This window comes from Saccopteryx bilineata, chromosome 1 (assembly GCF_036850765.1).
Source record: "Saccopteryx bilineata isolate mSacBil1 chromosome 1, mSacBil1_pri_phased_curated, whole genome shotgun sequence".
Lineage (NCBI taxonomy): Eukaryota > Metazoa > Chordata > Mammalia > Chiroptera > Emballonuridae > Saccopteryx > Saccopteryx bilineata.
This window is the reverse complement of record NC_089490.1, coordinates 296,669,143-296,682,275: the sequence shown is the minus strand read 5'-3', so window position 1 is coordinate 296,682,275 and position 13,133 is coordinate 296,669,143. Positions and strand designations below refer to the sequence as shown.

At 42.0% G+C, this 13,133-nt stretch overlaps 1 protein-coding gene across 2 annotated transcripts in view; it reads left to right on the top strand.

Moving 5' to 3' along the window:
- Positions 1-13,133, top strand: part of MTMR12 (myotubularin related protein 12) — a 70,554-nt gene that overhangs the window by 43,583 nt on the left and 13,838 nt on the right. For both annotated transcript variants that reach the window (XM_066244258.1, XM_066244259.1), the window contains exons 8-11: positions 2,700-2,775; positions 9,574-9,680; positions 10,324-10,448; positions 11,891-11,969. In XM_066244258.1, the coding sequence (XP_066100355.1) occupies positions 2,700-2,775; positions 9,574-9,680; positions 10,324-10,448; positions 11,891-11,969 (387 nt within the window). The remainder of the gene's footprint in view (positions 1-2,699; positions 2,776-9,573; positions 9,681-10,323; positions 10,449-11,890; positions 11,970-13,133) is intronic.

Sequence of the window (13,133 nt, the reverse complement as noted above, 5' to 3'; positions counted from 1 at the left end):
ACAACAACATCTATAAGGGGATGTCTTACCACCCACCCACTCAGGCAGACATAAGAAAATCTTCTAAGCACTTCAAAACCTCAAAAGCCAAATAATTGTTCTGTGTTTTGATAGTTCAAGGTATCTTAGCCTTGACCATGGTTCCTAAACCTGGTTTTACAGCACATTATGGTAGCTTTTTTTCTTTTTAATTATCTTTGAGGTATTTTTAATGGAAAATTTCAAAGAGTGTAAAAGAAAGGTGAATACAATGAACTAATGCCCTTTCTCAATTACCTGGCCTCAACAGTTATTAATTTATGGCTCATCCTGTTTTCCTTATGCTTCCCCTGGATTATTTTGAAATAAATTCCAGAGCTCATCATAAGTATTTTATTCATAAATATTTCAGTATACATCTCTTAAGACTTAATGATTCTTTTTATAAGTATAACCATAAAACCATTATGACAAGTTTCAAATTTAATATTAGCCCCTTAATATCATTTAGTACCCAGTGTTCAAATTTTCCCTGTTGGATTCTATAAATTTCAAAACTATTTATCTTTCATCTTTTTTATCTGTTTTATCATTAATCAGGATTCAGTGAGATTGATATTTTGTAATTGATAGGTTTCTGATATCTTAATATATAGATAGGGTCTTACACCATCAATTTTTTTTTATATTTTTAAATTTTTATTTATTCATTTTTTAGAAAGTAGAGAGAGAGGAGAGAGAGAGAGAAGGGGGGAGGAGCAGGAAGCATCAACTCCCATATGTGCCTTGACCAGGCAAGCCCAGGGTTTCGAACCGGCGACCTCAGCATTTCCAGGTCGATGCTTTATCCACTGCGTCACCACAGGTCAGGCCACACCATCAATTTTTAAAATTAATTATTTGAAGAAAGAAACCAGATCATTTGTCTCATAGTTTCCCACAGTCTAGATTTTGATGACCACATACATCCCCATAGTGATGTTTAAAATGTTGCTCCATTCCCTATGAATGATTTGATCCAGTGGCTTGCTCACATTCAAATTCGTATCTTTTCAACTCGGAAAATTAATCTTTCCCATGAGCTAATACTTAAGAGGTATACTTAACACATGCAGCATACAAACACCATCTGATTATTTTCATTGTAGTTCTTTTTTTTTTTTTTTTTTTAAGGCAGAGATAGACAGGGACAGACGGAACGGAGAGAGATGAGAAGCATCAATCATCACTTTCTCGTTGCGCGTTGCGACTTCTTAGTTGTTCATTGATTGCTTTCTCATACGTGCCTTGACCGTGGGCCTTCAGCAGACTGAGCAACCCCTTGCTGGAGCCCAGCGACCTTGGGTCCAAGCTGGTGAGCTATTTGCTCAAACCAGATGAGCCTGCGCTCAAGCTGGCGACCTTGGGGTCTCGAAACCGGATCCTTCCGCATCCCAGTCCGACGCTCTATCCACTGCGCAACTGCCTGGTCAGGCTCATTGTAGTTCTTATACCATAGGCACCATCTTTTCTTCTGTGAGGCTTTTTTTCTAGCTCTTTCAGGGAAAGATCTTGACTGCTCCACAGTGATAAAACCTAGGCAACCTTCTTACTAAAAGAAAGCTTCAGCTGCTAACCAGAGAAGATGGTGTCCCTATATATCTCTTGTCCCTGCAACTCTGAAAACCTGTTTTTCCCACGTCCCTTCCTAACAGGTTTGGTATGGTATTTTTAGAACCTACATTTGCTCATATAGAAACTGAAGTCATACTGCTTAGGGCCAGCTCCACTAATGCTTAGTAATTGTGTAACCTGGGAAGGCCTTAGTAGTGCTGTGTCTCAAATGGAAAGAATAATAGTACATACCTCATAGTGTTGTTGGGAAGGTCAAATGAATAATTCAGATTAAATAATTAGAACAGAGTCTGGCATATAGTAAGCACTTGTGTTGTTATAGCATAAAATGGGCAGCAGTTATAGTAATTACTAGATTTCATATTAGTCTGACAGAAAACAGCACAAGTGCTTATATTGTCTCTATTTGATAAGAAAGATCACTCCCAATTTTGGAATTCATATACTTTTAGATATCATATATTCTAACACTCTTATTCTATAGATGAGAAAACTGACCCAGAAAGGTGGGATAATTTATCTATGGTTATACACAATCAGAGGCAGAGCTGGGATTTGAACTCAGATTCCTGACTGACTCGGCTGGAAAGAGTTTGTTTGCACTGGTTCTTAACAGGGAAATTTGGTCCATTTCCTAACACTCTGCGTAGCTTCCTGTGTACATTAAAATTGAGCTTTCACCTGGCCAGGCGGTGGCACAGTGGATAGAGCGTCGGACTGGGATGCGGAGGACCCAGGTTCGAGACCCCGAGGTCGCCAGATTGAGCGCAGGCTCATCTGGTTTGAGCAAAAAGCCCACCAGCTTGAACCCAAGATCGCTGGCTTGAGCAAGGGGTTACTCAGTCTGCTGAAGGCCCGCGGTCAAGGCACATGTGGGAGAGCAATCAATGAACAACTAAAGTGTTGCAATGCGCAATGAAAAACTAATGATTGATGCTTCTCATCTCTCTCCATTCCTGTCTGTCTGTCCCTGTCTGTCCCTCTCTCTGACTCACTCTCTGTCTCTGTAAAAAATAAATAAAATAAAAATCATTAAAAAAAAATTGAGCTTTCATATTTAATGAATTAACTGTAGTACAAAAATTGATGACATCTCTTTCTTCTAGGTTGCCAGCATACTTTGTTGTCCCCACCCCTCTTCCTGAAGAGAATGTGTCACGCTTTCAGGGTCACGGCATACCAGTAAGTGCATCTGGAGACCCAAACAGCCATGGGTTGCTCATTGACCCTCTTGGCAAATTGTCTTACTTAAAGCCCTTGGCTTTGGTACTAGAGAGTTTGTCCTCAGTCCAAGAGTGATCCAAAAATATCTTAGGGACTCCCTAGAGAAGTCACTCAGACACGAGGCTCCCTGGGACAGGGTTCTAAAGTTTTCACAGATGCATATGAGTTCTTAGCAAAGACAGCTTTAAAAAGCTTTAAGAGGATTATAGATCTGTCTGGTGATGAAAGCCAACCTGATTTAACACCTAAATAATTTTGAGGCTGAGCTGAGCACTCTAAGGGTAGTGGGGCTTAAGATTCCTTTTGGTGCATACCATTAATCTTTGAATGGGCGTGGCCATGTTTTTTCCCAGAGCCAACATAAAAAGCTCCTGAGTTTTGCAGAATAGACTGGGATGGGAGCCATATTTAATGTGTCACTGATGAAAGAAAGCAAGACTGGCAGCTACTCTAGATTCTAATGGGTGGCTGGGAGTTGCCAAGCCTGCAGGAATTTAGTGAGGACTGAGAATTACAAATAAATGCTATTCCGTGCATATGGCTGATTCACTAGAAAGGTCACTGAGTCCTGTATAGGAGGTGAGATGTGTATGCAGGAGTCACCTGCCCAGAAGCACATGTAGACTGGGCGAAGTAATGAGCGTGGCCCCTAGAGTGAGCCAGGGTGGCCACTCCTCTGTTCCAGGAGGTCTGTGTGATGTGGGAATATGGGCCTGCTCCTGCTAGATGCCCTGATTTCTCAGGAAAAACCACAAATACGGATTTCTATGTGTTTTCCTGATTTCTAAATGTATGCATTTGATTCGGATGTTTTAAAAAAACATGTCTATGGCCATACCACCCTGGACGCGCCCGATCTCGGAAAAAAAACATGTCTTTGGGCCTGAGATGGTACATGTCCCACCAATTTGCAACCTTTAATATAGAGCAGTAGTTCTCAAACTCCCTGGTCTCAGGACTTTTTACACTTTTTAAAATTATTGAGGATCTCAAAGAGTTTTTGTTTATGTGGTTATCTATTGAAATTTGCCATGTAAAAAATTAAAACAAATATTAAACATTATCATTGTAGTTATAAATTCATTATCTGCTCATGTAAATAACATTTCTATGAAAAATAACTGTTTTGTCCGAAATTAAAAAAAAAAAAGAATAATATCAGCGTTTTACATTTTTTAAAATAGAAGACAGCTGGATTCTTCTATATGCTTCTTTCATTTAGTCTGTTATGGTATGCTAGGCTTTGGTTGAAGTACATGAAGGAAAATCCAGCCTAACAGCTATGTATTAGAGAAAGAAAGGGATATTTAATAGGCTTTTCTGATAATTGAGACTATTCTTTGGTGGTACACCAAAAGATTGATCAGTGATAGTTTCATATGAATCTGAAAACTGTTCTGTCAGAGCAATGGCGGAGTGAGAGATACCCTTGATCTGTCCCCTTGAAAATTCAGCAGTTACAGCATGGCTGTAACTCAGTGAAGGAACCCCAGCAGGGCTCCCGGCTTGCTTGAAAGATCCATGCGTTGAAGCAGCTAAAGGTGGGGAGGGAGTGACTAGGTGGGCAAAGGATAAGGATGCAGCTCCATAGCCGACCACTTGGGCGGGGGGCTCTGGAAAGGGAAGAAGTCTAGTGTGTCTGCGTTTTGTTCTGCCAGAAGGAGTGGAGAGATTATTAGTTGGGGACACTTTGAGGAGTGAAGACCAGAACAGTGACTGAGTGAGTGACGGGGCAAAGAATGAAACTCTGGGACACTACCAGTGTTCCCCTGGTCTGCCTGCCGGGGGACAGAGAAAGGGAAGTGCAAATGCCCTGGAGCCCCCCAGCCTCCCAGGTCCTTCTTCTCTTCCTTTGTGGGGTACAGAGAGTAACAGTGGCATAACCTAGAACCAACTCTACAGAACCACTGTTTCCCCTGAAGAATAGAGGGGTATTCTCTGTCTTGTCCTTGGTCTATCAGGACTCAGGTAAAGACACACAGACACCAAAGATCACCATTGCCAGGAGGACGAAGGAAGAAAATGATCAAGTCCTCACAGCGCACCCCACACCCATGATTGCAGCTGCAGCATGGCAGTGGGGGTCAGCTGGGGGATTTCACAGAGCTAAAACTTGTAATCCAACGCCACCTACTGGAAAATAATAGAAAAACCTCTTGGAACTAACTTCTAAGAAAGGGCCACTTGCAAATGCCTGCTAGACACAGAAGTGTCCACCACATACCATGAATAACCAAGAAAGAGATACAGTACAGAAAGAAAATGGAAAATCTCTAGAAAGCAGTCTCAATCACATGGAAACTTAGGAGTTAACAAAGAATTAAAAAATGAAATTCTGCCTGACCAGGTGGTGGTGCAGTGGATAGAGTGTTGGACTGGGATGCAGAGGACCCAGGTTTGAGACCCCAAGGTCGCCAGATTGAGCACGGGCTCATCTGGTTTGAGCAAAAAGCCCACCAGCTTGAACCCAAGGTCATTGGCTCCAGCAAGGGGTTACTCGGTCTGCTGAAGGCCCACGATCAAGGCACATATGAGAAAGCAATCAATGAACAACTAAGGTGTTGCAATGCGCAATGAAAAACTAATGATTGATGCTTCTCATCTCTCTCAGTTCCTGTCTGTCTGTCCCTGTCTATCCCTTTCTCTCTCTGAAAAAAAAAAAAGAAAAAAAGAAATTCTGAAAATACTTGAGTTGCAAGAAAGCCCTGATAGGCAATTTAATGTACTCAGAAAACAAATTAATGAACAAAACGAGTACTTCACCAAAGAGATTGAAACTTTTAAAAAGAACAAAACAAATTATGGAGATGAAGAACTCAATAAATGAATTGAAAAATGAACTAACAAGTTTAGCTAATAGAACTGACCAAAGGAAAGAATCAGTGACATCAAAGGCAGGCATCCAGAAATGATAGAGGGAAGAGAGAGACTCAAGAATTTTTAAAAATGACAGAGCTCTACAAGAATTATCTGACTCCAGCAGAAAGAGCAATATAAGAATAATAGGTATACCATAAGCAGAAGAGAGGAAGAAGGGAATGGAGCAGCTATTTAACCAAATAATTGATGAGAACTTCCAAGCCTAGGCAAAGAGTTAGATCCTTGAATCCAAAAAGCAAACAGAACAAACACCTAGTTGGCTCAACCAAAAGAGGCCTTCTCCAAGGCCCATTGTAATAGAACTGTCAAAAATATATGACAAAGAGAATCCTCAAGGCAACTAGGGAAAAGAAGAAAATAACATATAAAGGGAAGCCCATCAGGTTATCATCAGACTTCTTAGCAGAAACTCTACATGCCAGTAGAGAGTGGATCCAAACATTCAAAGTACTGGAAGAGAGGAATTAATTATAGCCAAGTAAAGTTATCCTTTAAATATGAAAGAGAAATAAAAGCTTTTCCAGATAAACTAAAGCTGAGAGAATTTAGTACGAGAAAACCCCCACTGCAGGAAATACTCAAGCAGATTATTCTACCTGATACAAAGAATAAAACAACACAAAATTACAAGTAAAAGCTCAAACAAGCTTACAATATAAACAAGGATAATCTATGACAATAAAAACAAAAAGGGAGGGAATAAAAGTCTGAATTAGCAAAGGAGGGTGGAGAACAGAAGCATTCATAAGACAACTATTATATATGTGAAATGTTTTTCCTCAATAACCTAATGGTAACCACCCATGAAAAAAATTAAAACTGAAATACATAGCTTCAAAAAAGAGGAAACAAAGGAAAGAAGTATGGAATACCACCAAACAAAAATAACTGACAGAAACACAAAGGAGGCCTGTGGTGGCACAGTGGATAAACTGTGGACCTGGAGCACTGAGGTCACTGGCTCAAAACCCTGGGCTTGCCCAGTCAAGGCATATACAACAAGCAAGCGATGAACAACTAAAGTGAAGAAGCTATGAGTTGATACTTCTCGCTGCCCAACCTATAAAATCAACACAAAATTTTAGAGAAAAAAAAAAGACGTAACACTTCTTAATATATATGCACTAAATCAGGCAGCACCAAAATATATAAAATATGTAAAAACAATTATTAACAGAACTAAAAAGAGAAACAAAAACATTGCCGTAGTTAGACACCTTAATACTCCATTGACAGCTCTAGATAGATCATCCAAACAGAGAATCAATAAAGAATTATTGGCCTTAAATGACACACTAGACCAAGTGGACATAATTGACATTTACAGAACCTTTCATCTCAGGGCATCAGATTATTCATTCTTCTCCAGTGCATAGGGAACATTCTCAAGGACATACCATATGTTGGGCCACAAAACTAGCCTCAATGAATTCAAGAAGATTCAAATTATACCAAGCATATCTCTAACCATAATCCTCTGAAATTAGAATTAAACTGCAAAAGAAAGTAAAGAAACCCACAAAAGTGTGGAATTTGAAAAGTATTCTTTTTAAAAATGGCTGGGTCAAAGAAGAAATAAAAGCAGAGATCAAAGATATATACAGACAAGAGAGAGTGTCAACACAGCATGAAAATGTCTGGGATGTAGTAAAAACTTCTCAGCTGAGCTCAGTTATGGTCGTGCCCCCAATAGAAAAGGAATTATGGTAGAATACCACCAAGAGCCACTCTTTCTGCTCCAGGAAAGGAGATAAAGAGGATTAAAAACACACAATTTCTTAGAATCTGTCACCCAGTCATGGCTGAGTGTTTCTCCCTTAATCAGAATGAGCTATGCCAGTTAGGGGCACAGGACTGCTTGGGCATTCAGAATATCACTGTCTTCGGCAGAGGACTAAGAACTGTGGTAGTTCCTTCAATCTGCATGACATTGGAAAAGGGCATATGAGGGCAACAGAGGGCCCTTTGAATTGTCGCACTGTTTTAAACACTTCCGCCTCATTGGGAATCTTAAGGAATCTAAGACTGCCTGGCCCTCAGGGAGTCAGAGCTTTTGGGTAGTTCTGGGTCCCTGTGGCCTAGCTCCCTGGGTGGTCTCCCGTCTGTTCCACGTCAGCTGGGCAGTCAGCTTCCACAGCCAGAGCTCCAGTTCTGCCTTCTTCTGAGCTCAGAACCCTTGTCTCAGGTGCTGTCTGAATATCATCACCCAGGTGCCCTACTAACACTAGACACCCAACATAACCAATTCTGATGACACTGTCTTCCCCTGGAACACCAAACTGGTTCCTCTTTCTGACTTTCTAAGTGTAATGCAGAGTGTCACCTGGGTTGTGTGCTGATGTCTAGTCTTCCAGCCCAGGCTACTGCTAGCATATCCAAGGTCTGGTTTATACAGTGCAGTAGAATGGCAACAAGGTGCCCCGCTGGGCAGCTGAAAGCTTCTAGGTTTACCTTTGGGCCAAGGCCCAATGGCTTGGTCAGCAGAACAGGGATTGGGCTTTAGCCACCCTTGCCAGGCCTTCATACCAGGCTTGAAGTCCATGAATGGACTCAGCTGGGTCCCCCAACCTCGCCCTTTCTTCCATTCCGGTCTCTGCTGGCAGATTACTTTGCCCTAGGATCAGTTCTGATCTTTTGTTCTTGCAAAAAGCAAACAAACAAACAAATGAAATTGCCCATTGTATCTGGAAAAGCACTGGAACCTGTCAATTAAGCTCATTCATATGGTTTCTTCCTGCTTTGCCCTGTATGTTCCTTGGTATCTCTTGTGGTTTACCACACTCTCCTTTATTATATTGGGAAACTTTCCCTTTTTGCATGTAAGCTCCTTGAAGGTCAACACAGTATCTTAGCCCTCTTTATATCCTGTCACAACCTAACTGAGTGCCTTGCACATATGATTCTTGTATCAATATATGTTGAATAGCCAAGTTGCCGCTTTTTCTAGTGTGAACTTGCCTTATGATAGGCACTGCCCCCTTCTTGCCATCCAGGTAGCGCACGCCCGTTAGAGTCAGACTGCTGTGGCTGTCTTTGCAACTTTGGGGAATTATTTGGTCTCTCTAAGCCTCTGATTCTTGTTGTTAATGGGAATAATAATCATACCAGCCTCAGAGTGAGAATTAAATGAGTTAATTCATATAAAATCCTGGCAGTAAACTTCACTCAAACAATAGCCACTGTCTCGATAATAATAACATCGTTGTCCTCATCTAGGTTCCCAACACAAAAGCCAAATCAGAAGGTGTATGTTAGACCATAAGCAAGTCTGAGCATGTATACCGAGACCTGTTTTATATTTAAGACTAAGTCAGTCTTTCTCATTGTAACTATTTCTTAGCTTAGCAAAATTGAGTATATCCAACCATTTTGTATTGAAGTTATAAATTTTTCTGTATGAATTTATAATTTTATTCTTTTTTTTTTCTGTATTTTTCTGAAGCTGGAAACGGGGAGAGACAGTCAGACAGACTCCCGCATGCGCCCGACCGGAATCCACCCAGCACGCCCACCAGGGGGCGATGCTCTGCCCCTCCGGGGCATCGCTCTGTTGCCACCAGAGCCACTCTAGCACCTGGGGCAAAGGCCGAGGAGCCATCCCCAGCGCCCGGGCCATCTTTGCTCCAGTGGAGCCTCGGCTGGGGGAGGGGAAGAGAGAGACAGAGAGGAAGGAGAGGGGGAGGGGTGGAGAAGCAGATGGGCGCTTCTCCTGTGTGCCCTGGCCGGGAATCGAACCTGGGACTTCTACACGCCAGGCCGACGCTCTACCACTGAGCCAACTGGCCAGGGCTTCTGTATGAATTTAAATGCTAAGCTTATCTGTTCCCTGTTGGATTATGTATATTATATTTGGAAAACCTTGATTTCCCTCTGCAGATATGGTGTTGGTCCTACCACAATGGATGTGCCCTTTTGAAAATGTCAGCACTGCCCAAAGAACAGGATGATGGCATTTTACAAATCCAAAAGAGCTTCTTGGATGGGTCAGTACTGTTCGACATTTTGTTATTGTTCAGCTCAGTTCTTATTTTCTGAGAAGCAGGGAGCAGTTCTTGGTAGTGTGTCCATTTCTGTTTACCTCTGATAGATGAGTGATCGGAACGCAATGTAAAGTGGTCATTTTTAATTACTTTGAAAGGAGTATAATGTAATCATTAAGAATGTCACCTGCATTATTTTTGGAGATGCACGCTGAAGCATTTGGGACAAGTGGCATAATGTCAGTAATGATCACAGTTGTTAAATCTAGGTCATGGCACATGCCACTTTGCTATTCTTTTCTATTTTTTCTGAATGTTTGAAAATTTACAAAATAAAAAGTTTAAAAAATTCCAAAGGGCATGAATTAAAAACAAATGACATAGACTTTGGAGTTAAATTGCCTTAGTTGAAACCCTGGCATAGACTGCATAATCTTGGGCCAGGAAGTTGCATTCCACCTACTTCCGTTTCCGCTTGTGCCGAGCCTGGCAGACCTGTGGTACTCACCTTGTAGGTGAGGGTTAAATGGGAGGACGCCTCCAAAACTACACACACATCTTGATACGAAATAAGTGCTTAGAAGAAATAAGCCATTTCTACTTCATGCCTGCCCTTCTAATCTCTCATTATTTTTTTGATACCTAGAATTTACAGGATCATCCACAGGCCACCCTATGAAATGATCAAAACTGAAGACCTCTCCAGCAACTTCCTATCTCTTCAGGACATCCAGACTGCTTACTCTAAATTTAAACAGCTGTTTCTGATAGGTGAGAAGAGAACTGAGTAAAACCTTTCTGTCCAATGGGGAAAGCATACGTCATGTGTCCAGTTTTTACCTTTTCCCTGGCTTCCTTACGGTTGTGCGCAGAACTTCCTAGCCGCAAGGGCTGACGACATGGAGTGGAGGGGCCGGCGGCCAAGGCATGACTGCCATTGCCACACTCCCCACCATTTTCCTCAGGCATTTACCCCACTGCCCCTTGTCATGACAGTGAACACAGGGCCACCTGTGCCCTTCTCTCCTTTCCTCTGTGCACCAGTCACCCAGTGGTGAACACTGGGGCTTCTCTGTTCAAAAGTTGTAGAATTGTGCAATGCCTGTACTCTGGCTTGCTTGGAGTGATCTGTAAAGTGCATGATTTGTTTGTTTTCCCTAGTGGCTTATTGAATGGACTCCCCTACTCCAGTGGAAATATTTTTTTCTGACTGAAAAGATATATATATATAAAAATTTTTTAATTTATCAGAGATATACAAAGTAGAAAATGAAATATGACCATCCCAGCCACCCCACTTCCCTGCCCAGGCTGCCCATTGTGAACAATTTAGAACTTGAATCATATTTAATCAAGCTAAGTTGGCTATTGATTCTTTTCATTCTTGAATGAGTACCTTCTGAGATTTGTCACAGTTACAGGTAACTTTTCATAACTTGGACCTTTCAGCCTGGCAAAGCCTAAATAATACAGGACTCATTCATTCAGCCGATGTCTACTGAAGTTCTGTTATGTGCACTAACTATGCAAGGCATTGGACATAAAAATGAATATGATGCTAAGAGAAACAGAAGGGTACACCTGTAACTAAAACACATTGTGATGCGTGTAATAAAATACATTCATACAAAGTAGTTATCTCTGGAGAGAGAGATATCTAGCTGATATAGGACTGTGAACATTCAGGACCTGTGGGGGTGTCTTTCTTTGATCTGAATTTGCAGCTTTGAAGTAGTGGACTTCTGTGAAAGGCAGGGCTCTCCGTGTCAGGAAGGCTGGGGGGGATAGGGAGGTACAGGGCAGCTATATTTATGTATTGAGGGTTCCAGCAGAAGCAGGGCTCCCCCGTGGGCCTCTGTGGCATCAGGATGTATCCTGTCGTGTTTTCCACTTTTTGGAGCAGCATCCTGATGTCAGCTGTCACTGCCCAAAGTGTGTTACTCTCCTTGTTGAGTTATAGGGTAGACCGTGGCTCTGATACATATTGTAGGCACTTTATTTGAACAATAAAAGTCCATTTTTGACTGCAATATCCTTCCAGGGTGTTAACAGCTCAAAAACCATTTCAGCTAGTTTTTAAACACCCTCTCCTTAAAATGGAGACCTGTGTCTGGGTTCTCCTGTGAACAGCACAGCTGAGTAGCATCAGTATTTCTATGGCAGGCGTGTGAGCAAGCCACCTGACTTCTTTACTCTTTTATTATTTTTTTCAGATAACAGTACTGAATTTTGGGACACAGACATAAAATGGTTTTCTCTGTTGGAAAGTAGCAGCTGGCTTGACATCATCAGGTATTTCAAGCCATTGTTTTATTTGTGAATTTTTTAGTTCTCTAATTCAAAGTAGTAAAATAATTGACAAATAATTTAAGTATCTTCTATTTCACAGTTCAGTATTCTTAGATCACATGTTCTATTCGGGGCTCATGCTTTTACTTTGTTTTTGTGTGTTGATCAGAATTTACAGACGTGCCACCTGCTCACAGGAGTTGTACTGTAGCCTGTAGACTAGGCGTTGAGAGGAAGGAGAAGCGGGGTGAGGTGCCCAGAGTGCTGCCCCAGGTGGCAGTGTGGGCCTGCAGGGAGGAATCAGGATGGGAAGGGGAGGGGTGCTGATTTTGTACTAAATACCTTTTCAGAAGAATTCTGTGTCTTACATGTTCATTACTTATTGAAAAAATGTTTTAAATCATGATTAATGTCAATTTGTCATTTGGGGCTTTAGAATTAGGTTGAGAGTCCCAGAGAGCAGAATCGTATTCCTTTTTGTACTTCATACTTGGACTTGCTCCTCACTGTTGCCTTTAAATAGAGGAGCGAGCAATGGTGGTAGGCACAGGCCGGGGAGGGTCACATCGGGGAGGGAATGGCCCGGTCCTGGGATATATCCTAGGAGAGAGAACTCTCCCTCGTACCCAGCAAGGCACTCTCTCAGCTAGGCTGTGCCCCCCACACTTACAAATATGTTTAAAGAACCTGCTGCATGTCTCATAATTGACTGTGTTATTGCAAACAGTGGTAAGTGTCATGAGAGAACCTTTCTTTTGTGGTGCAGAGGAGGGTGAGCGTCCACCCAAATGAAGGGCAGGGCAGTGACTGTGACCGGCATAGGCAAAGCCTTAGTTGTGTGTGAGGTCAGAGCTGCCAACAGTGGCAACAGTCTCAGGGCCAGTGCATATGAGAGAGGCACTGTGGGCATATTGGGTCTTTTTGGCCACACTGACCATCTGGCAGGTGACCCTGAATAAGCAGTATGGACATGCAGCACACTGCAAGTGGGGGCTGTTGTGCGTCTCACTGGGACTCACCAACAGATTCCGGTCTGAGTTCTCACTAAGGAGTCCTACTTTGGAAATCATCTCTTAGTGTTTTTACATCGATTTTGGGATTCTTTTCTGAAAATTTTAAGTTTCCAATGGACGATGAGTGTCTTGCCATATATAAATGGTCATTTGT